This window comes from Podarcis melisellensis (assembly GCF_964234715.1).
Source record: "Podarcis melisellensis genome assembly, chromosome: 10".
In the NCBI taxonomy this organism is placed as follows: domain Eukaryota; kingdom Metazoa; phylum Chordata; class Lepidosauria; order Squamata; family Lacertidae; genus Podarcis; species Podarcis melisellensis.
Window position 1 is genome coordinate 24,846,453 of NC_138542.1, and position 24,413 is coordinate 24,870,865.

At 41.9% G+C, this 24,413-nt stretch overlaps 2 protein-coding genes across 7 annotated transcripts in view; both read left to right on the forward strand.

Moving 5' to 3' along the window:
- DOCK4 (dedicator of cytokinesis 4) overlaps window positions 1-8,561 on the forward strand; it is a 246,183-nt gene extending 237,622 nt beyond the window's left edge. For 4 of the 5 annotated variants that reach the window (XM_081928903.1, XM_081928906.1, XM_081928905.1 and 1 more), the window contains 4 exons: window positions 1,259-1,331; window positions 1,943-2,056; window positions 4,336-4,397; window positions 5,268-8,561. In XM_081928903.1, coding sequence (XP_081785029.1) covers window positions 1,259-1,331; window positions 1,943-2,056; window positions 4,336-4,397; window positions 5,268-5,693 — 675 coding nt within the window. In that variant the 3' untranslated portion in view covers window positions 5,694-8,561. The remainder of the gene's footprint in view (window positions 1-1,258; window positions 1,332-1,942; window positions 2,057-4,335; window positions 4,398-5,267) is intronic. The other variant, XM_081928904.1, reaches the window with a different exon arrangement.
- Window positions 8,562-15,775: 7,214 nt separating this feature from the next.
- The window catches only part of IMMP2L (inner mitochondrial membrane peptidase subunit 2), a 476,940-nt gene continuing 468,302 nt past the window's right edge, over window positions 15,776-24,413 (forward strand). Inside the window, exons 1-2 of one of the 2 annotated variants that reach the window (XM_081929054.1) lie at window positions 15,776-15,902; window positions 24,084-24,221. In XM_081929054.1, the coding sequence (XP_081785180.1) occupies window positions 24,087-24,221 (135 nt within the window). In that variant the 5' untranslated portion in view covers window positions 15,776-15,902; window positions 24,084-24,086. The remainder of the gene's footprint in view (window positions 15,903-24,083; window positions 24,222-24,413) is intronic. The other variant, XM_081929053.1, reaches the window with a different exon arrangement.

Here is a 24,413-nt window from a genome sequence, read left to right on the forward strand (position 1 = left end):
TCGCAAGTACCCCACGATTCCCTGTTCTCGTTAATGTATTGTTTGCCTTGGGTATCTGGCAGTTCTTGTCTTATGAGTTTGCTTCTGCTAATCTATCAGTGACTTTGGTTCCTTGACTGGTCCCTGTATACTCTCCCACAGAAAAGATCCGAAGCTCTTGCAAATGTTGCATTTGCTAACCTTGATTTTGACCCATTTGCTTAACCATTATTTAGGCTCTTGCATTGTAAATTGGAAATTACTGGTAGTTTAGCATTCACATCCAATGACCTTATGGGTGTTTTCTTCCTTTTCACTAGCTCTTTCAGGATCTACTAATGTTATTTCTATATAAACATCTAAATCTACCTTATAGTCTTCAATTTAAGTGCATACCTTCACTCAGACTTCATTTGTACATCTTTGCCTCACATCCTGTATATAATCAATAATTGCCCTTGGAGGGAGATGTAGGAACTGCCTTGGGGTTTTTTGTATAGTGACTAAATGATGTTACTTTATATTCTAGAATAAACTCTGTTTTGTTGCCTTCACAAACTTGGGCTAAATCGTTTATCTGATGATTGTATCTGTATTACTATCAAATTGTCATTTTCAAAGGAGATTGTAAAATTCATCCAGTTGACTTTTGCTAACTAGTTCTTAATGACATATAGTAATTATTATATAATATATTCTTTACTAACTGTCCTTAAGAAAATCCCAGTATCATTGGGTGGTTAGAAAAATGGTGTATTACACGTGAGTCAAGTGTGGTTGTATGAATGGGATTTGCCCAGATTATATCAGATATATATTTTATTAAGTAGAAGCAGGACCCTCCCCCCCAAAATCAGGAAGCTCTTTTCATATGTTTTAAGATCTCAAGAGTTTCTGCAGTTGAATTTGAACGTTATCTGAAGCATTTTAGGTTCCACTGGTTTTAAAAAAGCAAGCCTCAGGAATGCCTTATTTTTTCACTGCTCAATTCATAGCCCTTCTGCAGATTAATTATCCCTCATTTTTCAATACAGAAAGAGCTGACCTTTGTTTTTGTACATGGTATTTAAATTAAATTATTCTGTTTTTTGTCTTATAGCTGTCCTCTTAGGACTCATAATTAAAGAAAATCCATATCAATCATGCTTTAGTCTGGGTTTTTTTAAAAGATAATTTATTCCCAAATTTAATTTTATATTTGCAAACATATAAAGGTTTAATAAAAAACATCTAAAGGTTTGATAAAAATGCTGTCATAAAAATGTTGTGATTTCTTTAGAGAATTTTGTTCAATCACATTGGAGATGGTGCTTTGCCCCGAAGCGATCCTAATTTGTCTGGTCCTGAGAAAGGTAAGCATTTTAATTATTTTGACGTTCATATCTTACCTTTCTGTAAAATATCTGTGGTGGCTCTCATAAGAAAAAAGTAAAGCAATGCACAATAATAAAAAGTTGTCCAGCTACAATGTAGCGTTACAGTGTAATATAATATATATAATGGGTGACACCCCATTTAGTCATCTTCATACGAGACCCATTGAAATAAAGGACTTACTGTAACTTAGTCATGATTATAAGCTAATGGATTGATTTTTATTGATTTAGTAAGCATGATTTATTCAGATACTACCTAATAGATATATACACTGTTGTAATCAATTTTGCATTCAGTACTATACATATTGTAGTTAAATACCACAGTGGTGTTCAGTAAGATGAAATAGTGAGTCTAAATAAAATGTGAAACAATGGCTTCCTCAGTAGATTCAGGCAGAAGAGAGGCCTAAACCCCTGTCCTTGAAAGATAACCCTTAACCTGGAGGCTACAGAAACTAGTTAAGTAAATTCACTCGAGGGCCCTGAATCGAGAATTTGTAGCCAACTTTGAAAAACTGGCTTATATGTCGTTTAACTTTCGACAGCTTAGAATACCAATGCTGATTTTTGTCATCTTTATCCAGCTGTAAACAGCACTCCCAGCAGCTGGAGCCTGGACAGCGGGAAGGAGGCCAGGAACATGTCAGAGAGTGCAAAGCTTATGTCTCCTCCTGTGCCCCCACGCCCCACCCAAACTGGTATGTGGATACATCACAACTGTTCTTATTGTTGCAGGAATTTATGTATAGGTTGGGGGGAGTTGCCCCTCCAGCAGATATCATGCATGTGCAGCCCACTACCAAAATCAGCACAATCGCTTTTGTGACTTTTATGACTTGTCCCCACAAAACACTTCATCACAGTTTCTTCCTATCTATTCAAAGGGCCTTTGCTGCACAATACCAAATGTAACAATTCACAGATAAATGTATCTATGTACTAGCTGACAGGGAAAACTTCAGAAATTCATATAGACATGTGAGCTCACCAGCCCCTCTGCCTGAGTGATAATCCCTGGCATCCTGATACCTGAGTGCCAGAAAGGTAGCCATTCCAGAAATAACAAACCCAGATGAAGACAAAAGGGTGTGATTAACTTGGCTGGGAAACAGGGAAATGTAAATATCTTTTTTGTTACACATGATGGGTGTTTGGTGGAGGGCAAGGAGAACCATGGAGCAGGGTCCAGGATGCTCAGATTACTGCCACCAGACCTCCCCTTTCATGATGTAACCATGATGTATGAGTGATGTAGTTGGGGGGGGGTGTAACATGAGGATTAGCATCTAATAAAAGTTTGGGGGCTCTTTTGTTCGGGGCTTCCATCTTGTTCCACCTTGTGGCAGGTGGGAGTCCTGTTGTGACAGTCTTCAATAAAGACCAAGCCTACTGGCTGCTGTTTTGCTCTGGTATTCCTGGCTGGTGTCCTTGGTTTTTGTCCAGGGGAGCCCTCAGATTTCTCTGTTAACATTATCTAGTCCCAGGCAAGGGAATGGTCTGCCACAGGCTGAATTCAGCTCAGGTTTCATCTGAGAAACCAGGATGGGTAGGTCCAGAGCTGCACGGCTAGGAGACGCGCCATGAGAAGAGATCATGGTAGCCAGCTGCCAAATGTTCCCAGCCCAGTGGAGCAATAGATGGCTTGAAGAGGGACAAGGCAAGCAGATTGGGAAGAGGTTATTTTTCAAGGACCTGGAAGGGACTAGGAAGGTGGGAAACAGGCGGCGGGACACAGGAATGTTGCCATAGGGCCTGCAGGCTAGTTTTTTGTTTTTGCAATGGGTCCCATATTTCTTGCCACTGCCTGCTCTTTTTCAGCTACCTGTTTGTCCACACAGGCACACACCATTGTGTTGCTTATGTTGTGTTGCTATTGGAGATAGCCTGGAGAGATATTTTATGAGTCCTCAGTGCAACTGGAGAGGGGGAAATAAGAGGAAGTGTTTTCCTCCGTTCTTCGAGGGCTTTTGCAGATAAAAGTGTTAGAATTCTAGCCCGTCTCAGAGGTGTGTGCCTATCTGTTCAGGCACCGGCTGAATTCCTTAGACCTCCCTCCGGCGACTCCCGGCAGGATAAAACTTACTCGAGGTCCGTTCCGGCGATTTTCCTCAGGCTGTGAGGAAAACACACCAACTGCTTCTCCTCCTCCCTGCTCCCTGCATGTCCCCAGGGAGGGGAATCAGACACAGACAGAAACGTATCTACATGTCTTTATTTGTGTCTTTTAGCAGTCTTACAGTAAACATGTCTGCTCTCTTCAACAGACAGAGAGAAACTTCAGAACTCCACCCATGTACGTCCTGTACAGGTCATATGACAAACCCACTGAGCTAACATCCGGTGCTCAGTACAGAATGGACTGCCCCTTTGTTCCCATGGCAACAGTCACAAACTTCCTGTTTGGCTTTCCAGCCACAAGCAGCAGACCTGGCTGCTATAGCCTTTGCTTGCTGCAGCATTGGTGCTTTAGAATAACAAAAAGAAGCCCCTGGGTTGAAAAGTTCTATCAGTGCTCTCTGTCTGGAGCTGCAAAGGCGAAAAGCAAGAACTGTGGGGTGGTGACTTTTATGGTAATGGAGCCAGGGGGCAAGATCCTTTCCTTGTGGACTTGCTTCCATGGGGGTCTGAGGACAAAGCCTAGGTTTGTTTTTAAAGGAAAGTAAATGATGAACGTGGACTATAATGACTGGCCATCATAATGTTATTATCAAGCAACACTTATACATAAGTAGATACATACTATATAATTATGTCAGTAAGGTAAAAGCTGCTACAAAAAGGAAAAAATAGCACGAAATGAGGAAAATAGGGGAGTAAAAAACACCACCCCCACAAACACTGTCATAATTCGCCAAATTTTTATCTTAGTGTCCATGCGCGTGTGTAAGCTTTGATATAATGTCCATTTTAAGCTTCATTATTATTCTCATTACAATAGAATTCTCAAATCTGTTAAATTCTCCCTTTTTTTTTTTAGCAGCATCACCTCGACACCTAACCTCAGTTTCCCCTTCTCCTGCTGGAAGATCACCAATGAAGGTAGTGGCTAAATGGAATTTGAACTATTTTGTGTTTATTCCTGTTTACAATACGATGCTTTTGTTTTCTCCTTGTAATATTGACACGTATTCTGGCATGCATATTGCCTTCAGAATCTTAATGTTTTGAGGGTAACTCATACCATAAAAGCTTAGCCCTTGAAACCAGCACATTCATGTTTCCTTTTTATTAAAACAGCTTAGAGAGGTTAGGTTATGAGGCGATAAATAAATAAAATAAGCATATAGTTTATTTTTTGATATGACAGTGCCAGTGTCTGTAGCAGCAAGTTGGTCCTATGCTTTCAGACGACAGCGGCCTTAAGCTGGAGTGAACACAGAACAACTCATGTGTTTTTATTTTATACCCAATGCCTACAAAAACTGTTACTTCTCTTGAAAGATTTATGCAGTGGCAGTTGTTATACAGAATTGCTTCTCCTACCTTGTATTGCCACTGCCTGTTTCTGAGATCTGAAAAGTCAAAAGGTTTAATTCTGGGAAGCAGATTCAGCATTACAGTCTACACATTTGTTGTGAAAGTACTCATTTCTGGCATTAGAGGGCACAGTATTACCATTAATCCTAGAGACTTTTATAGCATTGCTGGGGAATGGGCACGTAGTGATAAACAGGAGCTCTGCTCAGCTTCTGGTTTTGAAGGTGCAAAATGAGAAAACTGCCCTGCATTTCTGGTAGGGGCATAATTTCAGTGTGCCATATCACACGGAACCCAGAACTTGTTGCGAAGGAACATTTATCCATAATTTAGCATGTTTTCTTCAGAGAAATACTTTCCTCCTCTACCTCCTCTTTTTTTTTTTTTTTTGGTGGCGGTGGTGGGGGACTAATTCCTTTTCTTTTTACCCAGGGTTCAATACAATCGTTTACTCCATCTCCTGTGGACTACCATTCCTCGGGACTCATTTCCAACTCCCCAGTCTTGTCTGGAAGTTACAGCAGTGGCATCTCCTCCCTCAGTCGGTGTAGCACGTCTGAGACGTCCGGCTTTGAAACTCAAGTCATGGAGCACCCAGTACCTATTTCTAACTGCAACATGTCCGAAGAGCCCGTGAGAAAAGAGAGCAAGACTCCGCCACCTTACAGCGTTTATGAGCGGACACTGAGGCGCCCTGTCCCGCTACCTCACAGTCTTTCCATCCCCATTCCTACAGATCCGCCAGCTCTGCCGCCCAAACCCCTGCTGGTCCGACCAAACAATCTGGAAAACAGTAGCAAGAGAACTGAACAGGTCCCTCGGCCCAGGCCTCTTCCGCGGAAAGTGTCTCAGTTATAACTTTTTAAAGAGAGGGTCATTTTTTTTGTAATGACTTAAGTGGAAAAAACCCCCCACACATCTAACATAGGCACTTTAATATTTTTCAGAAATATTCTTTCCAATTGTTTTCTTTTTTTAACTGCTTAATATTATGTTGCGTATTTTTGGCAGATGAAAAGTACTAACCTAGAATGCCAGATAATTGCAAGAAACAGGATTGAAATGATTTCGTTAATATTAGGTACAGCAGATATGGATGCATACCAATTTGAATATGAAGCTCATTTCCCCCCCAAAATACTCTAAGTGAAACTATAATTCCCCTCCACAACTTCCTTTAGCGTAATTCCCTGTACTTCTTAGAGCATGCGGAATAATATGATTTAAACTTAATATATAAAACCAAGGCATGTTCCTGTAACAAGATAGTTTCATTTCTACTTTTTGTGAACATTTTGGAGACTGTTCCCTTACCACTTTTGAACCTGTTTATTAATACATGTACATGAACAAAAGTGATTATGGGTCAAGTGCTTATAACTGCATTGGAAAATCATGAGGATATTGTTGTTGCTGAGTTCATGAAACAAAACACCTTGTTTGGGGTTACTTACTTTCTTTTGGCACATTTTGTAAAGCATATGTATATACATTTTCATACTTTTTAAAAATGACATTTTCAGCACTTTGGCAGTGATCTGTCAACATGGCCTACAGTTCCCAGTTTACTTCATAATTCCATATAGCTGCTGATAAAAAAAATTCCCACGGACAGTTAGTTGTATAATTTTCACCTGCACATTAAAAATTGTGTGTTTTCAGAGGAGGGAACTAACCTTTGAGGTGTTCTAGTATCTCAGATGACTGTGTCCTTTTCATTGTGATCTGAAATGGCCACGCTGCAAGATTAGTAAATGCAAAGAATGGAAAACAACTGGGTACAAATAAGTGTTCCTGAAAAATAATTGCAGGGGGCATTAACTGTGGGTGAAACATCAGAAATATAAATCAGGCTTTAATAGTGATTTTTTTTCTCTTTCTTTCTCCCAATCAGCCATCTTGCCCATTTGGCAGCCTTTAAGCCTCCAGACTGCACTTCACTGTACAACAGAAAGCTTAGGAAATATCTGGGTAAAGGCGGGTACCTTTCCCTATAAGTCCCCAACCCCTTGCTCAGTTCCTGACAACCAGCTGTGTGTAGACTCCTCCATAGCTCATGTTCATTCCAGACAGGGCAGCTTCTCATGCCACAATCTGTCCTCTTGTAGAGAGAGGACAAAATTGGTGACATGCCACGTTGTTTGAAAAGGCATTCAAAATGCACAGAGGCGGGAGACTCGACATTTCCCTGCTTCAGCGTATTTTATATATGAAAAAGGAAGCAGCCGCAAGCGATTGCAAACGTGTGCCATTTAAAATCATCACGGTATCTCTACCCAAGTGCAACTTGCGAAATTGCCTTTGGAAATCTGTCCTGACAAGTAAAGGACGCTGCTCAGAGTGGAGACACTTTGCGCAAGGTCTGCATTCCCCCAAAAGCACGGCACATTCCAGTCTCCCCAAAAGCTGGGCCGCCTTTCCGTTCTGTTGCTGTACATTCCACTCCCAAAACATGAGGGAGCCTCAGGAGGGTGAGGAACTGTGGTCTGAAAAAAGGAAAACGGACCCCTCAGTGAGTAAAACAGAAACACTTGTCTGCAAATAGACATTCCGGATCGCAGCCCAAGTCCCTGCAGAACATTCTGTGTTGAAGTGCCCTTACTCTTGCCGGATGACGTTCTAGGTGGCATTTCACTCGAAAGCTCCTGTAGATCCGTTCGAAATTTCGTACTCAGTTCTAGGACCACAGATTAAATCACCTTGTATAAGCAATTTTTCTATCTCTTCTCCACTCCCCATCCCATTTTATGTACTGTTTGCAACATCTGTTTGACAGCCGATACGTATGATCTGTATTTTTCAATCATACCGTTCAAAAGTTATCTCCCTGTTTTGTTGGGAAGTGTGTGTGTGTGTGTGTGTTGATTTAACAGTTTGCTTTGTTGATAGCTTAACTCTGCAACATGGTGACCACTTTTTATATTCCCTCAACGAAACCTTCAGCAGGTATATGCTGTTAATGGTAGCTATAGAGGTTTTCTATAATAAATGTTCGAGTATTTTTGTACATAACTGGTTAATTTTAATAAGGAGTACAACTATGTGAAAAAGAAAAACCAGACAGTTGTGTATGCAGTAAGATTGTTATAATTATGCCAAATACTTTATGTAAGGGTGGGGCACGGGGAAAAATATTTGTACATATGTGCTTTTAACAATAATTCTGCCATATTGACTCTACAACTTTGAATGTCAGAAAAAATATATTAATATATGTTGAAATATCTATGTTTAGCAAAAGTGTTTATAACTGGAAAAGGAGCATATGAATTTTAGCTTTGTACGTTGCTGATTTTGAAGTCCTGAGATTTCTTGAACTAGCTCTCGCTTATCATAACATTTTCATGTCTGCATAACCAGAATTTTGAAGCTGTTAGCTTACATATTTATGCTGGGGTTTTTTTAAAAAAAGGAAAAGGTATTGTAATTTAAATAAAGTGTCACAAACTGGATAACAGACCTACTTTTATCCCTCTCCCATCTTATACATAGAGCTGAATCAGTGTGTTGCCTGGTCCTTCAGCATAGTCTGAATCAGTGTTATTTGCTCCTCAAGTCCGTTTTTAAAACATATTTGGCAGTAAGCAAAATTTTTACTCATGTGCACGTATTACTGACGTCTGCTTGACAGCAAAACTTTTAATGTAGTTTCTGTTTACAGATGGTTATACTGGTTTCTGAAGAACCGTAAATACACAATAAAATTGATTGATCTTTATTGTACAATTTGTTTTCTGCTGAGTGCTGAGTTTGTAAATTAGTTTGCCATGGAATTAAAGTTTCAGATCCTGTATTTGATCTAACTTCATTTTTGGTTTTAAAGGAGAGAGAAAAATGAACCAATCTCTTTGCTGATCATGTCTCCTTTGTCTGCCCTGCCCCTGCCGACTCAACTCTATAATAGCTTTCACACATTTGCTGGGAGCTTTTAAAGAATATAATTTGATTGGCCATTAAATGCATAGTTGCTCTAGGGAACAAAAGATCTTTATCCTAGCAGGTGTGTCTATTGTGGGCAGATCCTACTTTTCTATCCATCTCATCATCGTATTTCATCGCTAGACTGCAGGCCACAGCATATCCTGCCATAGCATGTCTTTTTTAATAGCAGGGAGGCATGTGGCAAAAATGTCAGTATGAAAAGCAGGGGTGTTGTGGTGGGTTTCCGGTAGCAAAGGGCAGGAACTCATCACGACAGCTCTCGCAGCCAGGTTCTCAAGGACAGCCCTGAAGCACCAGCAGCTTTTCGGATTTCACAGGGGAGACCGACCAGTTGTGTCTCTGATTAGTCGCATGGCATGACTGCAAGAATCCTCTGCATAGTTAAATGGATAAGCTCCATTGAACTCAGTGGTGCTTTTACTACATAGGTTAATTTTGCAAAACACATGGAGCCTTAACTATTAATTTCCATCTGTGTTTGCAGCCGTCTGCAATGCAGCCTTTAGCTTTATTTACTTTTTCTCCTTTTTTAATGTGAACACTCTTGCAAAAGAAGCATTTTCATTTAAACTCCTAACACAAAGTATAGTCCCCATCAAGAAAAGAATGATTCAGCTTCCACTAATTATTTTTTTCCAAATCTCTGACTTCCTCTGTGCTAATATGTCACGAACAACAGTAATACTTGAAAGACTTGTTATTGTCAAATTCAGTTGCCAGAGCAAGGGGAAGATCTATCAATTATCCTTCTCTTTCAGCAGATAGTAGCACTCCTGCTCTGTGATTCATTTACTCTGTTCTTCTTGCACAACACCACTGATAAAAAGTACCGTATTTTTTGCTCCATAACACTCACTTTTTTCCTCCTAGGAAGTAAGGGGAAATGTCTGTGCGTGTTATGGAGCGAATGCCTACGGATGGCAGGGGGATCTGCTGCAGTCGTGAGCAGAGGATCCATGGTTCCCCTTCCTTCCCTCCTCCGTGGCTCGGTTTGCTTGCTTTGAAACAGCAAAACGGGACATTTTTGTTAGATTTTCAAGAAATGACTATACAGTAAACAACACCTATGTTTAACTAAGTGTCTAAAATCTGGCGAATGCTGTCACAACACATAGGACTCAGCTACATAGGTCAATTACAGTACAGTATAACATTAAAGTGTGTTATAAAATTTACACCAGGGGACGCTGTCCATGGAAATATGCATTAATAGCTATATAATTTTTTTCTTAGTGTTCTTTAAATCTGTGTAGATCCAACCCTAATGAGTCTTGCGCATCAAACGTAAGTTTACAGTTTCATGTATAAAGGGGCTGAAGGTGATCCTTTTTTAAAAACAACAACAACCAACAACTAGAAATATTAAGGGCAGCCTGCTCCTAATTTCCCTAACTTGTTCAATTCACTACAGACCAAGCATTTTATAGTTAACAGCTTTTTAGGTGGCAAAGAAGTGTTTGTACATACTGAGTTTAGTTGTTTTTTTTAAAGAACAAATTAAAGCTTTTATTTGTTTCTGGGAAACACTGCAGTCTCTTCCAGAATTATGCGTGCGGGAGGACTTTAAAATCCCTGCTCCCTTGTGAGCAACTTGTCATTTTGTAAATTTTGCTTAGTTTTACCACCTCCTCTGGTTTTCCCTTATTTAGTTCCTCACAGACTGTTTTCCTCTTCACCTGTGGGACACACACACACAAAAGGCAGAAAGGAGAGCACCTTTCATTAACCAAAAAAATGAACAAACCAAGTACAGAAGCACTGCTCATATACGTCCACCAGCAGTGGTGCAGCTAGGTAATTTTGAACTCTGGACTTAATGGTCTTGATGGGGGCTCTAGATGGTCACAGAATTATAGAACTGTAGTGTTGGAGAGGGACCTGAGGATCATCTAGTCCAACCCCCCTAGTCTTACCTCCTTCTGTTGTTATGAAGGAGCTGCTACAACAGATGCTGGGGGCATCAAAAACAGCCCTGTGGGGTAACACAGACCTATCAGAATCAATGCATTAGTTCTGAGCATGTTCAGAGCAGCAACAGGAAGTGTTTCCTACTCTGAGGAGCTTTTTCGTGTGTTTGATTTAGTTTGGCGACCTTGCCAGACAGAGAAAGAGAAAACAAGCAAGCAAGAGCAATCCTCTTTCTGTAATAAATTCCTATTTTTTTTTAAACTTCGTCATTTTGCTTAAAAAAAGAAAGAAATGGGAATTTGGGAGGAATTTGGAAGTATTGCAACAAATTCTTTAGCGACCATTTCACTCATTAAAAGTTGCACCAGCTGTTTGGTTGGGCATGGCCAATAAGGCAGATTTGAGCCATGGACCGCTAGAGTATTATTTCCAGAAAAGGTATGTGGAAAAGGGGAGTCAGCTTGAATGGAGGAAAACGCTGTCACTGCTGTTTTGACCTTGCTCTAAAATGAAAAGTTTGGCTGCTGTGACATTGAAGATATCCTAAGTTTTCACCTCATTAGGTATAACTGACATCACTTGGATTCTTGTTTGTATAGCTGCAACAACAGACATGCACTGAAAGACTATGAAGCAAGCTATTATTCAGACTTTTGGGGGGGTTAAGTGTGTTTTTAAATGTATTGTGTATGCAACACCACCCTCAGATTGAAAGGCTTGTATTTGAATGGTGTGCTGTCTATTCCTTGCACATGCAGCTTTGCAAACTATCTGGTGACTTTCAAGCATTTTTAGAGACTATCCATGGAATGTATTAGAATATTTAGGCTTTCATTTCATTTCATATTGTTAAATGTCAGCAACAATAATTAAATACCAGCCGGTTTGTCTTTCAGTATGCTAACTGCTGTAACATCTGGAATAGTCAAATAATGAGTTGTTGTTGTTTTTTTTAAAAAAGAAAAACAAATTAGAAGATAAATAACCGTAACTGTTAATGACTTCTGTGATACAGTTCGTGAACTATGGAAGTATCTGTTGTCAACTTAAGTACATGTTTTGCTTCATAGGATTTACTGTTAGAATTGGCACCATTAGTGTGCATTTCATGTGTTCTGTTTATCCGAAAATGATTTGGCGGGGTGGGGTGAGGGATGACAATATTTTGCTGCACTCTGCTGATACATTAGTGCCACTGTCATTACTAAGTTGGTCTTTCATGTAACTTGCTTGGGGTTGTTTATATGCAAGTGAAGGGAACCTTCAAACTGGCTCAGACCCCCTAGTTGAGATTTCTCACTAGTAAGAGGCACTGCTCCATACCGAGGCCGCAACATTCTGCTCTCCATTTTGATCAACCTTTTTTATTCACAATTATTTAAACTAAACAGGATTCCAGCCAACACTGCCAGCACTTCTATCCAAAGGATAACAGGTAGCAGGCGTGGGGGCTGTTAATTTTTAACTTCAAATCTCCTATGCGATTTTCCAATAGGTCTCAGGATAAGGGGGCTAAAAAAGCTATTAGTAGCAGATTCTGAAGATAATTCTGAGAACTGCATAACTTCCTTTGCAGAGAGAGCCAATATCTATTGGAAACATTTACAGTCAAACTTCCTTGGCTTTGTTGTTGAGGCCATTGATTCTGTAAACCACAACGCCTGACTCCAACGCTACTCTCCCCTCTTGAGGTATCTAGAGACTAGTATTCAGAAGCATGCAGTCTCCAATCGTAGGCAGTGCTTTTCCCCCTAGAAAAATAGGAGCCGGTACTGTTACATTAAGTGTCACACTTTTTAACCAAAACAAGAGAGGTGCACTGCGTTACTCACCACAATGTGGCTACAGTAAGTGCCACATTTTTAAATTACAGCAAAAAGAGTACTTCTGGGGGGAAAGCACTGAACATAGTCATCAGGGTGAGTAGTCACTGTGCTGGGAATTTGTCCAAATTTGTGGCTTTCACTGTCCCATGTGGGAACAAGTGCCAAACACTGCCATTTACCTGGTCGTACATAGATCTGAACTCTCCAAAAGCCCTTAATTAAGCCAGCCCTCTGCATTCCCAAAGGAAGCCCTATAGCCCAGAGTAAGCGAAGCAAGACAATCCCTTCCTTAGGCCATTTTAGTCATGCAAGTAGCTCTGCTGCGTTCCTGGTTGTTGACTTTGAAATAATTATATTTGTTCCCTCAATGCTGTTTGCTCGGAGAAATGTTTTGATTAACCAGCATTGTGTTATTGTGCTGAAAAGGAATTGTTTTATTTATGAATGCCGGTAATAACGGTCCTGCATATGCTTCTGCTGCTTAGAGAGATGGTGGCGGAGGCAGAAGAAGAGAAACGGTTGCTATCGTCCTCTCCCATGGTGTGCCTGCTTTTAGGACAAATGTCCATCCAGGAAATTTTGCAGGAGTCTAATCACACTGGCGCTCTATAATTACACAGCTTAATTGTTTCTGGATGGTTTGAGAAATGCTTTGGTGCCATTTGTCCTTTCAGAATCTCACCCAGACGCTTATTACTGTGCTTATACATCCCAATGTACCTCTTACTAATTTTTCCCTGTTTGCCTCTTTCCAAACAAAGCAACCTTTTACATTTGCATTCATAAAACCGTTGCACCTCCCCTGTTCTCTTTTCCTGCTGGAAATTCTAGCCCTGCTTCTGTATCCCCGTTTTACCTCCAGTAATCTCTGAAATCATACCCATGCTCCTCTGACTTAATGCAGTGGGCAAACAGGTGCTCTTCATTTCCAGGTGGGAGAGGGGTGGGAAAAGCTTAATTTTTTGTAATACCCAATTTTCCCGGGCCACATTCCATTAAGTTAAAACGCTGGAATAACCAGTATAAAAACTGAATTCTACTCTGCGGCTAACCAGATTGAAGCACAATGAAATGTTTCAGGCCGCTTTTGAAAAGCAGATCGCTGTATTTGCAGTATAAAAAACAACTTTAACTATAGAAGACTGGAAATAAAAGAGTCTACATGGTTTTACACAACAATAGCCGCTTATTTCTTATTTTTTAACTGGCTTTGAGAGGGGATCTAAATGGGCAGTGAGACCCACTTGAGAGTGCAAAACCCTAGCTGTTTAGAAACCATAAATTTGAAGCATTGACCTCCCCGCAATAATCTTGGGAGCCATAGTTCACCCTCCACAGAACGACAGTTCCCACCACCCTTAACAAACTACTGTTCCTAGGATTGTGTTTTCAATATATGGTTTGCATGTAGCACAAGCGGTTGACATTATGTGCCCACTATTCTTGAATACTTGTTGGGGTAAAGGTCTGAAGAGCAGAGTCTGCCCTCCACAAGCTCCCTATATGATTGAAAACTTTGAGAACATGCATAGGGGAAGCTTCCATCTTCAGAATACTTTTGCTTCCCATTCCACCCATGACCATTCTCAACTGCAGAATTTTGAGAGATTACGAGGTGACGTTTTGCATAACACAATAACATTGCCCCATTGCCACCGTGACAGATGTGTTCCACAGAAAAGCAATCTGCACATAATTTTTCTTTCCCCCCCTTCTAACGTAAGCTGAGAAGTGGTACCAAATGTTCAGCTGACAGCATGGTCAGAGGCTATTCAATTTAGGCAATATTTGTCAAAAGTGGTGTCCTGCATTTTAGCACCTATTATCTTTTGATTATGATCCCCTGGATACTTGGTTTGAATGAGATCGGAAGAATTAAAAATGGCCTCACAAATCACTTCTTAATCTGGTGAAGTAAGCAGAGGGTGAAAAACATCCTGCTGTCATTTCGGTGAGTTGTAGGGACAAAAAAAATGTAAATAAAGGAAAATAAATCACTGGTTGGTTCACACTTCATTAGCTGCCTAACAACTTGTAGCCAGTTAATTATACACCCTTAAAATACATGTATAAGGGGAAATGATTCAGAACTCTCTTAATGGGATGCAGGATAAATGCATTCCTTCTAAGCATGTAACCCTTCGTGTGCTTTTGTAAAACAGGTTCTCATGACAATGGAATGGTTTGGACCCATACCTAGAAACAAAAAACAATTGTGTGCATTCAAAAAATACAGTAAATAGTTAACAGTACTGTAGGACAAGGCAGGAGCTGGTGCAAGGTGCTGGCTACAAGGATAAGTCAGGAATCCCCACTAGGACTGGCCAAGCTCTTGTCTACTCAGCCTTGGTCTTCTCCATCTGTAAGCTGGCTGCAATTATATCGGTCTACCTAACAGGGCTGTGGTGGAGTGTTGTCAGGAGAGCCAAGGTCTGCCACCATTTTACATCATGTTCCCAGCCAAACTGCTTGGCTCTAGATCTTTTTCTTGTTGCCTAAAATCCTAGGCGAGGCCGAAGCTGTTTTAAATTTTGGTTTTATTTAATGCTGTGACCCATCCTGGGAGCTTATGGTGAAGTGGAGGTAGCAAATAGATGACGTTACAGTAATGATAAATAACAATGGCTGAGTTCCATGCCTGCGCTTGTCTGGAGTGGCTCAGCGTGCACACAATGGCTCTGAAAATGAGTATTTGATCACAGCCTTATTAAACGTTATCAAATTTAATTTGTATAGCGACCTTCATCAGAAAACCTCAGGGTGGTTCGCAGAACAAAATGCAAGATAAAACGCAAGTAAATGATTTCACCAAGTAAATAATCAGTTGTGTTTGTGTGAGTGCTTAAAAGTATTGTCGCACTTTGAATTATAGCAACCAGATGAAACACCTGCTGTGCCTTTAGGGGCTTTCCTAATGCTGCACAGCAGGCGCCCATTTCCCCAACTACGAAGCGCTTCTCCGGCTGACGAGAGACAGGAGCTCCCGCCTATTTTGACGCGGCGCTGGCGCGGGCCGGCCACACAACCTCGCGCCCATTCGGCCACCTGCACTCGCGCCCCCGTTCCAACGCTTCGCTCTCATTCGCCGCCCAGGAGGGCTCGCGAAGCAACCCGATTGGCTGCCCTCAGCCCACACCGAGCTCTGCCAGGTGGCTGCTAAGGTAAAGTGGCGGGAGGGAGAGAGCGCGCGCTCCTCTTAAACCAGCTCGCGAGGCTCCTCCCCTCCGTTCGGCGAGAAGGAGGGACCGCGCGCGCGCGCTCAAACACCCACTTGCCTACCCGCCCCCTCCTTCGCAAGTCTCTCTTCCCTGGCGAGAGAGCGCACGCGCGGCTCGCCTCCTTTTTCTTTCTCTCCGCCCCCTTGGCGTGGTGGCGTCAGCGCCGAAAAGCGGTGAGTCGGGGCGGCGCAGTCGCGAGCGGCGTTTCTGTGTCGGAAGGGAAAACGGGAAGAAGGCGCTGGAGTTGCGGGGAGCTCTACGGGGGCCGGCGGGGCTCAAGCAGCCGAAGGCATTTGGAAATGTGGGGGGGGGGGCGCGAAACAGTTTCGCGTTTTCGCCGTGAAGGGAAATAGAGAGAACCAATTGAGGGTGGGATTATTTATAATTATTCGTTTTGCGAGGGTGCTCTAGTTAGCCCCTTGTTGTGGCGAAATGCAGCTCTGCGAGGCAGGCTTAAGACCTGCTGGAGCCCCCGCTCTAGGGCAGGTCGACCGTGGGGCTGTGCTTCTGAGGGGAGATTTCCCCGGTTAGAGGGGAGAAACTGGGAGGACGCGACCGGTCAAAAGGCTCTTCCTCCGGTCAGCGCAGTGAGGAGGAAAGTCCAAGTTGCCGAGGAAGGGAGAATATGACCTGCTTGTGGTGCTTGCTTGCCTTCATTCTGACAGGAGGGGGAAAAGGCGCTAGTCCTCATCTTGCCAAGGGTATTGGGGGGAACGGCGGGCGTGCAAGCAGCTGCTGCAAAGAACCGCCTCGGTGCAGCACCTTCCCTTGCCCTGAGGTAAATCAGGGAGTGAAGGGAGCTGCGGTGGATGCTCCTAGTCAAGTGTTGGAGGTAAAAGGTCTTCACCACTATGGCCCTAATAAGCCTGTGTGCACTTGGAAGTGAACATGCATAGGTTTGACTGCGTTGCCTCCAGATCATCGGTTTAAAAATCCTCCACGCAAAGGAGCTTCTCATTCTAGGAAGGGGCTTCTGTTCTGCAGCTGGCTTAGTGGGATGAAAGTCCTTAGTCAGTGCACCCCCCCCATCAGGTATTCCACCTATATGTGGATTTATATCACTTACTTAGGAAACACCCAATCCAGCAACGCTTCTTCTTGGTCGCCTGTATGAGTTCATTTGTCTTTGCTGCTCAAATGACAGTAAGGACCAGGGAGGAATCATTTCCACTTAAAGAGGAGTTATATAGAGCAGGGGGTCAGCAAACTTTTTCAGCAGGGGGCCAGTCCACTATCCCACAGACCTTGTGGGGGGCTGGACTATATTTCGGGGTGGGGAGTGAACGAATTCCTATTCACCACAAATAACCCAGAGATGCATGTTAAATAAAAGCACACATTCTACTCATGTAAAAACACGTTGATTCCTGGGCCGGATTTAGAAGGCGATTGGACTGAATTCGGCCCCTGGCCTTAGTTTGCCTACCCGTGATATAGAGACATAAACTGAAGATGTGTGGAGTGGAGAGCTTTTATGAATAAAACCATATTCTTCAGGAACTTTTGAGGTTCACATGTATGACTTTCTGAAGCTAACCCAAGTGTAATTGTTTAATATTGAAAATTGGTGTTGGCATAGAACCAAATAACCTGCATCACAACATCCCACTTGTGCTGTTACTTAGGTTAACCCACCTGACTGGTGCAAGAAATGGGGATAATAAAATCATAGAATTGTAGAGTTGGAAGGGACAACAAGGATCATCTAGTCCAACCCCCTGCAATGACGGGATCTTTTTGCCCAACGTGGGGCTTGAACCAGCATCCCTGCTTGTGAATCCTTTCCCATATAAGAAAAAGCTTTGCCAGTTTAACTTTCCTATGGAGGCTGTTGTAAAAGCCACCAGAGCAAGGCCAAGTAAAGCAAAACAACAAGAGGAAACACTGTTACTATTTAAGTAGGCAAGATTACACACTTGCATTCAATGTTACTTAATATAAAATATTTGCCACTTCTTGGCTCATAGTCATTACCTTTGATTAAAATCACCACATACCATAAGTATGCATTAAAAGGACAGTAAACCCACTTTATCCCCTACTCTTTGACAACCCTTCATTAATTGTAGTATTGAAAAGGTAACAGATAACAGATCTAAGCAACACTTCGAGTTCATCTTCTATATGTAAATTTACCCAATTGCCACAATTTCAGCAGCTAGATAGTCTTAAGTTCCATCATGGTCAAAGAGTTGTGGCATTTCTTCAAGATGAACTTATTTTCTGCAACCGTTATTCTAGTGATGGTGTTTAGATTTGGAGCCCTATTTGTAAAAATATTTATATTTTATAGTGAAAAGGTAAATTATCCACACACAGCATATATTGCATTGTTTACTTTTCCTTTACTTTGGGCTATAGATGTGTTTGTTTTATTTATGATATTTACATTGTGTGTCTGTGTGTTTAAAAGCAAAATGTAGCATATCTCACAAAAGTATCCAGTTCAGCAGGAATTTATTAAGAAACACTAGTTTCAGCAGGCTGCATAAGGAATAGTTGAGCACAATACAGTGATACCTCGGGTTACAGACGCTTCAGGTTACAGACTCCGCTAACGCAGCAAGAGGCCCCATTAGCTAAAGTGGTGCTTCAGGTTAAGAACAGTTTCAGGTTACGAACAGATCTCCAGAACGAATTAAATTCTTAACCCGAGGTATCATTGTATTTATTTAATACATTATTAGGAGAAATCATTTTAAATTTGGGATACTGTGAAGCTAAATGAAGGGTACCATATTATTGCTTGCAAGCTCTTGGAAGCGATGCCACCATTTTATCAAACAAAAATCTACATATAGCTACTTCTTACAATTGAGACAGACTTCATGCTTTAAATTATCTCTGCAAAATATTTAATCATACTGCAGAATAATACTTATTAAAGCAAGATGAACTTGATTTTACAGAATGTGGAGGTCAGTAACTCACTATACTTTTTGACTCCAGAGGGTAAGCCTAAGTTTTTGGAGAGAAAAATTACTAAGATCCGGAGATTTGGGAAATGTAAACATAATTCAATCCTATTATGGATGACTCTCTGAATTCTTTTATTGCTGGTTTTAATGGGGTGGTTCTTTATAGAAGTTCTCTACACTATAGTTCTAGAATTAATATGTGCCATATCGGTGCAACACCAAAGGATTCCTCAAATAGGTTTTCACTGTCCTGCGGATTTAATTCAAGTTGTAATAATGTGCCGAAGGATCAGGCTAGGATGCTTTGAGGTTACGCTGAGAACACTGAGGGCATTTTGTGCACTTCAAAGCACTGTACCAAAGACTCAAACACATGCGCCTCGAAGAAAAGGAATAGTAATAAAATCAGAAACACAGAAAAAACCAATTTTCCTCATGCTGTTACAAAAAAAGGCTCACACAATAAAATTAAACTGAGTGACAGAACAGTCCATCTACTAGGACTTTGTAGTGAGCCATTGGATGTCACTTTGTAATGCTGATAGTTAGAGCTGAGATTTCTAACAAGACCAAAAGGAGGGGAAACCCATAAATGTGAAGTCCTGCTTGACAAAGAACCTTATATAGGCCAGGGACCCAGTGGTGTAGCTGGGTAATTTAAGACCCTGGACTTAATAGCCTTACAGTGGCAAGGGCTTTAGACAGCTATATGTACTACTTCAGCTGTGAAGCACACAAGCGACATTTTTTCCAGCCCCACTGGCATTCCATGGTTAACAACAGCTTCTGCATATCTGATAACGTTGGTGCAAACAAAAAACAGTCTGCCAACCCTGAATAATATTAATACTTTGAGTATGTGCATTTACTCATTTTAATTTCACTTAAATCAGCACCATTATGATAGCAGGAATAAAATGGACTTTACCCATATTCCAAACAAGTTTAACATTTGAGTAGCTGCACACTTAGCAAGTTCAAACTTAACTAACTTAACTATCGTTTGGAATATGTGTGGACCAGGACAATAGTTTAAGGAACTTGACGGTGGATTGTGGCCACTGAGCCTTAATTTGGAGACATGCCTTTCTACATCTGGATTTGTAAAAGGGTTTCCTTAGAAACAAATGCCTTCACTGTCATGTTCAGTATATGAGTATCCAATAAATAATAGAATCATGTGTTTCCTTCTGTTTATTAAAGAACCTTGCATGTATGCCACAATGCTGGGGAAAGCTACAACATCCAGCTGATAAACATAATTCAATAATTAGTTGTGTTAATGCACAATGAATGGTATTGGTAGAATTCCCTCCTGCCCAACACACTGACATTGCCTAAAGAGTTTATTAGCAATTTGACATAATTTCTTGAACTGTACGCTTTATGCTATTTTTGCAAATTCTCCCTGAAGCTGAATTGACGGGACAAATCTGGATGATCTTAAACTAGGAAACATGTCCAGCTGGTGACTCAGTAGAACGTGCTCTTTCTGACAATTTTACAAAGCAATTGGGACACTTAACCCATTTCCAGTGATAAGATAATAGAAACATGGTTGCAAACTGCTGAACTGAATGCACTTAAATGGCAAAAGGAACAAATCAAGTTGTTTTAAATAAGCTGCTGCGTGCCATTGCCATTCCATGCCTCTTGCCTCTCCTTATGAAAAGCCTATCATGGGTCATCTCCCCACCGCACCCCAATTTGCTTTGAGGAAGGTTGCTGTGATTTTACTGCTGTTTATCTTGTAATACATCAGTGGGTAATTTTTAAGTGCTTAGACTTGCAAATTTGTGAGTTGAGGCTTTGGGTGTATTACTTGATGAGTTTTGGCAGGCAGCTTGACAAACTGTGTCTTCTAATGTGCAAACGAGTGTAGGAAATAAAAATAAACATTTAAATGTAGAGAGCAATCTAAATAGCATCTCTGCTCCATATGTTGTAGTACCTGCTGGAGACCCATTATAGTCCCTGGACTTTTTGTACGCTAACACTTCAGTCCAGATAGCGCTGTGCTCCATCTGCTGTAATCTCTAAGCTGCACAGTATGGGCTTCCTTGGATTTTGACCTGTTATTTGCTGGTTCTTTTGATCTTTGCTAGGCGGGCAATTTGCCATTCTCATTCCCCACCCTTTTTGTTGTTGCTGCTGTAAACTACAGGGCAGTGCAATTTTATTGTTTATATCTAAGGCAAATACAAATGTGTGAGCCCTAATGCTACTTACAAGTAAAAGGGCATAGACCTTTTGTTGTTTTCTGTTTCTAGCTTTTCTTGCTGTAGGATCTTTGCATAGTATGACTTTTTTTAAGGCAACAGGGTGGATATCAGTCTAAGAGTATAGGTTGCTGCAGAAAATTGTTCCCAATCGCAACTCCCCCTCCCACCAAGAATGACTATTCTAAGGAATGAACACCTGGCTTTGGTCATTGACACATCATTTAGGTTGGATCCCTGTTGACATAAAGTCTAAAATGGCTTGCGGGGCTCTGGAGTTGCATAATTTCTCTTTCAATAACTTCGAGAAGTGAAGGTTTGAAATAAAAAAAAGATCAAAGAAGGCGCCTGATATTTGAATGCTTCCAAGTATTTCAGTATGCTAATATTTCAGTTTTTCATACCTGGATTCAGTTTTGTTACCTGTATTTGAGTGGTGATGTTAAACACAGCATTTCCTTGTTTCCATCTTGTTAGGTTCAGTGTTTTTGCTTTTTAAAAAAACCCTGGCTCTACTCAACGATCTAGTGCTTTGGAAGCATTTTCTTCTGTTCAATTTTGCATATTAAGCAGCATATTTGTCTGTTTGCACAGCAAATATTCTTTTCCATTGCAGAACAACAGAGATTACAAAACATACAGCTAATAATTCATCTGAAAGTATCTGCTATTAGACAATTGTGTAGTAATTTTATCTGGGTAAATGGCTGCTTCATCCGTTCACAGTTGTGTATTTTTTATTTCCACAGTATAGGGGGACCAGTGGCAGAGACCTGATGATGGTGTAGTATTTGCAGTGGGTGGGGTGGATTGGTAGAAGCAGATGCACATTATCATAGTGCATGCTCAGTGTGTATTTTCCTTTTCTTGGTTGGATGGGATTGAATCTTGGTTTAAAGATGTACAACTATGACTGATGTGCTTACTTCTTACCTGCAGGCAAGCATTCTCACACTGCAAAATAGTATTGTTTTACTTGCGTTGCAAATGCTGTATCCCCAACTTCTGCAGACCACATTTCTGAGTCTTCCTGGGCAGTTTCACACATCCAACCTAGAGCCTGGATAGCTCAGTTGGTTAGAGTATGGTGCTGATAACACCAAGGCTGCAGGTTTGATCCACGTAGGGGGCATCTGCATGTTCTTTCATTGCAGAGGGTTATACTATATGATCCTCAGGGTCCCTTCCCACTCTACAGTTTGATGATTCCATGTAATCAAGTGCTGATTGCCAAAGATAAGACTAAGCTGTTGGGTTTTCATTGGGCAGTAGTTTGTTTACCTATTATTAGATATTTACATTTATATCTCACATCTTTCTCCAAAGGAGCCATGGGCAGCAAACATGTCAATACTAAAGCAATATAATTTTGTAAAAGGTGAAAAACAACGTTCTAAAAAAACATCCTAAAAACTCCTAAAACCTATCACATACTTTCAAATTACCGTATTATTCGCCCTATAGGGTGCACCGGCCCATAGGACGCACCTAGTTTTCGGGGGGGGGGGAATCAAGGAAAAAATATGATTCTCTCTCCCCCCCCCCCCGCAGCTCTGGGAGCAGCGGACAGGCTGCACGCAGCCTGTACGCTACTCCAAGACCGTCTTCCTGCTTTTGCGGGAGGTGGCGGAATTACCCCACCTCCCGCAAAAGCCCACAGGAGCCACGCGCGACTCCTGCGGGCTTTTCGACCAGGAGGGAGAAGGGACTGAAATGGCCATTCAGTCCCTTCTCCCTCCTTGGGGAAAAGCCCCCCAAGAGCAGCACAATCTTTAAAGGCTGTGCGGCTCCTGCGGGCTTTTCTACGAGGTGGGGGAATTCCCCCAACTCCAAGAAAAGCCAGCAAAAGCTGCACACCCTTTAAAGAGCGCATGGCTTCTGCGGGAGGTGGGGGAATTCTCCCGCAAAAGCCCACAGGAGGGAGAAGGGACTGACTCGGCCAGTCAGTCCCTTCTCCCTCCTTGGGGAAAAGCTGCTTTCCCCCACCGCCAGCCTCAAAGCCGGGTCGCCTTCCCGCTGTACCCTGATCCTGTGGGGCTGGCGATGGGGGGAAGCACTGTTTGATGCCTTTTCCTGAGAAGAATGAGAAAGGAAGGACAACAACTCTCATCACCTTTGCCTATTGGCTACGCTGGCTAAGACTGATGAGCTGTTGCTGATAATTCAGCAATATCTGGAGAGCACCGTGTTGACTGTTCCTGTTTTAAGAGTATATGAAAAACAGGCAGCCAGGGGGGGGGGGAAACTCTCAAGTCCACATATGGGCCATACCTTTATTTGGATCTAGCTAACAACAACAAAAACACATATAAAAACATAATAAAACGCCAAACATTAAAAGCTTCCAGATACAGGGGCGCCTTCAGATGTCTACTAAAAGTTGTGTAGTTCTTTATCTGCTTGACATCTGATGGGAGGGCATTCCAGAGGGAGGGCGCCACTGCCAAGAAGGCCCTCTGCCTGGTTCCCTGTGACTTGGCTTCTCGCAGCAAGGAAACCACCAGAAGGCCCTCAGCGTTGGACCTCAGTGTCTGGGCTGAACGATGGGGGTGGAGATGCTCCTTCAGGTATACAGAGCTGAGGCCGTTTAGGGCTTTAAAGGTGAGCCCCAGCACTTTGAATTGTGCTTGGAAATGTACTGGGAGCCAGTGTAAGTCTTTCAGGACTGGTGTTACATGGTCTCGGTGGCTGCTCCCTGTCACCAGTTTAGCTGCCGCATTCTGGATTAGTTGTAGTTTTTGAGTCACCTTCATAGTAGCTCCACACAGTGTTCCAAGCAGGTGATTACCAGAGCATGTACAACTCTGGTGAGATAGTGCACGGGCAGGTAGGGTCTCAGCCAGCATACCACATGAAGATGGTAGACATCTGCCTGGACAGAGAATAATTGGGAATAGGTAATTAAGCTCTCCAGAAGCCTTCATCAGGTTAATTGTTACGCAAAGCAGGAAGTGAGAGGATAAGGGAACACCCCTCCCATACAAAGTTTACGGTGAATGTTGAAGCCATATGATCTCTTGTGGCCCAAAATATTGGAGATTACAGTCTGGGCTATGCCTAGGATTCTGGGACGAAACAACAACAATGGCAATCCCTGTTTGCTTTTTGTTGACAAATTGTATTTCATTACAACTAATGTTTTGCTTAAATGCTATTGAAATGACTTTGTTCCAAATTCTTGCTTTTACAGTGGCTCTACTTTTCTTCCATCTTTTAGATTATGGCACAGACCCTAGGCATTGGGCGAAAGTACATCAAAGCCTTTTTGAAAGGCTTCTTTGTTGCTGTTCCTGTGACGGTGACTTTCCTTGACAGAGTGGCTTGCATAGCAAGAGTGGAAGGAGCTTCAATGCAGGTAACAATGCAGCTGCTTTTTGCCCAGTTCATTTTCACCTGCGTGGAGGCCTCAATTATAAATTGACAATCCAGTTTCAAAAGCAGGAGAAAAATGCAATTTTCAGCATTTTATGTAAAAGGCCCTTTCATTACAGAGAGGGCAGTTTCCACTGTGTTTGGTCAGGCAGGAGTTTCTTGTGTTTGGGGAGTG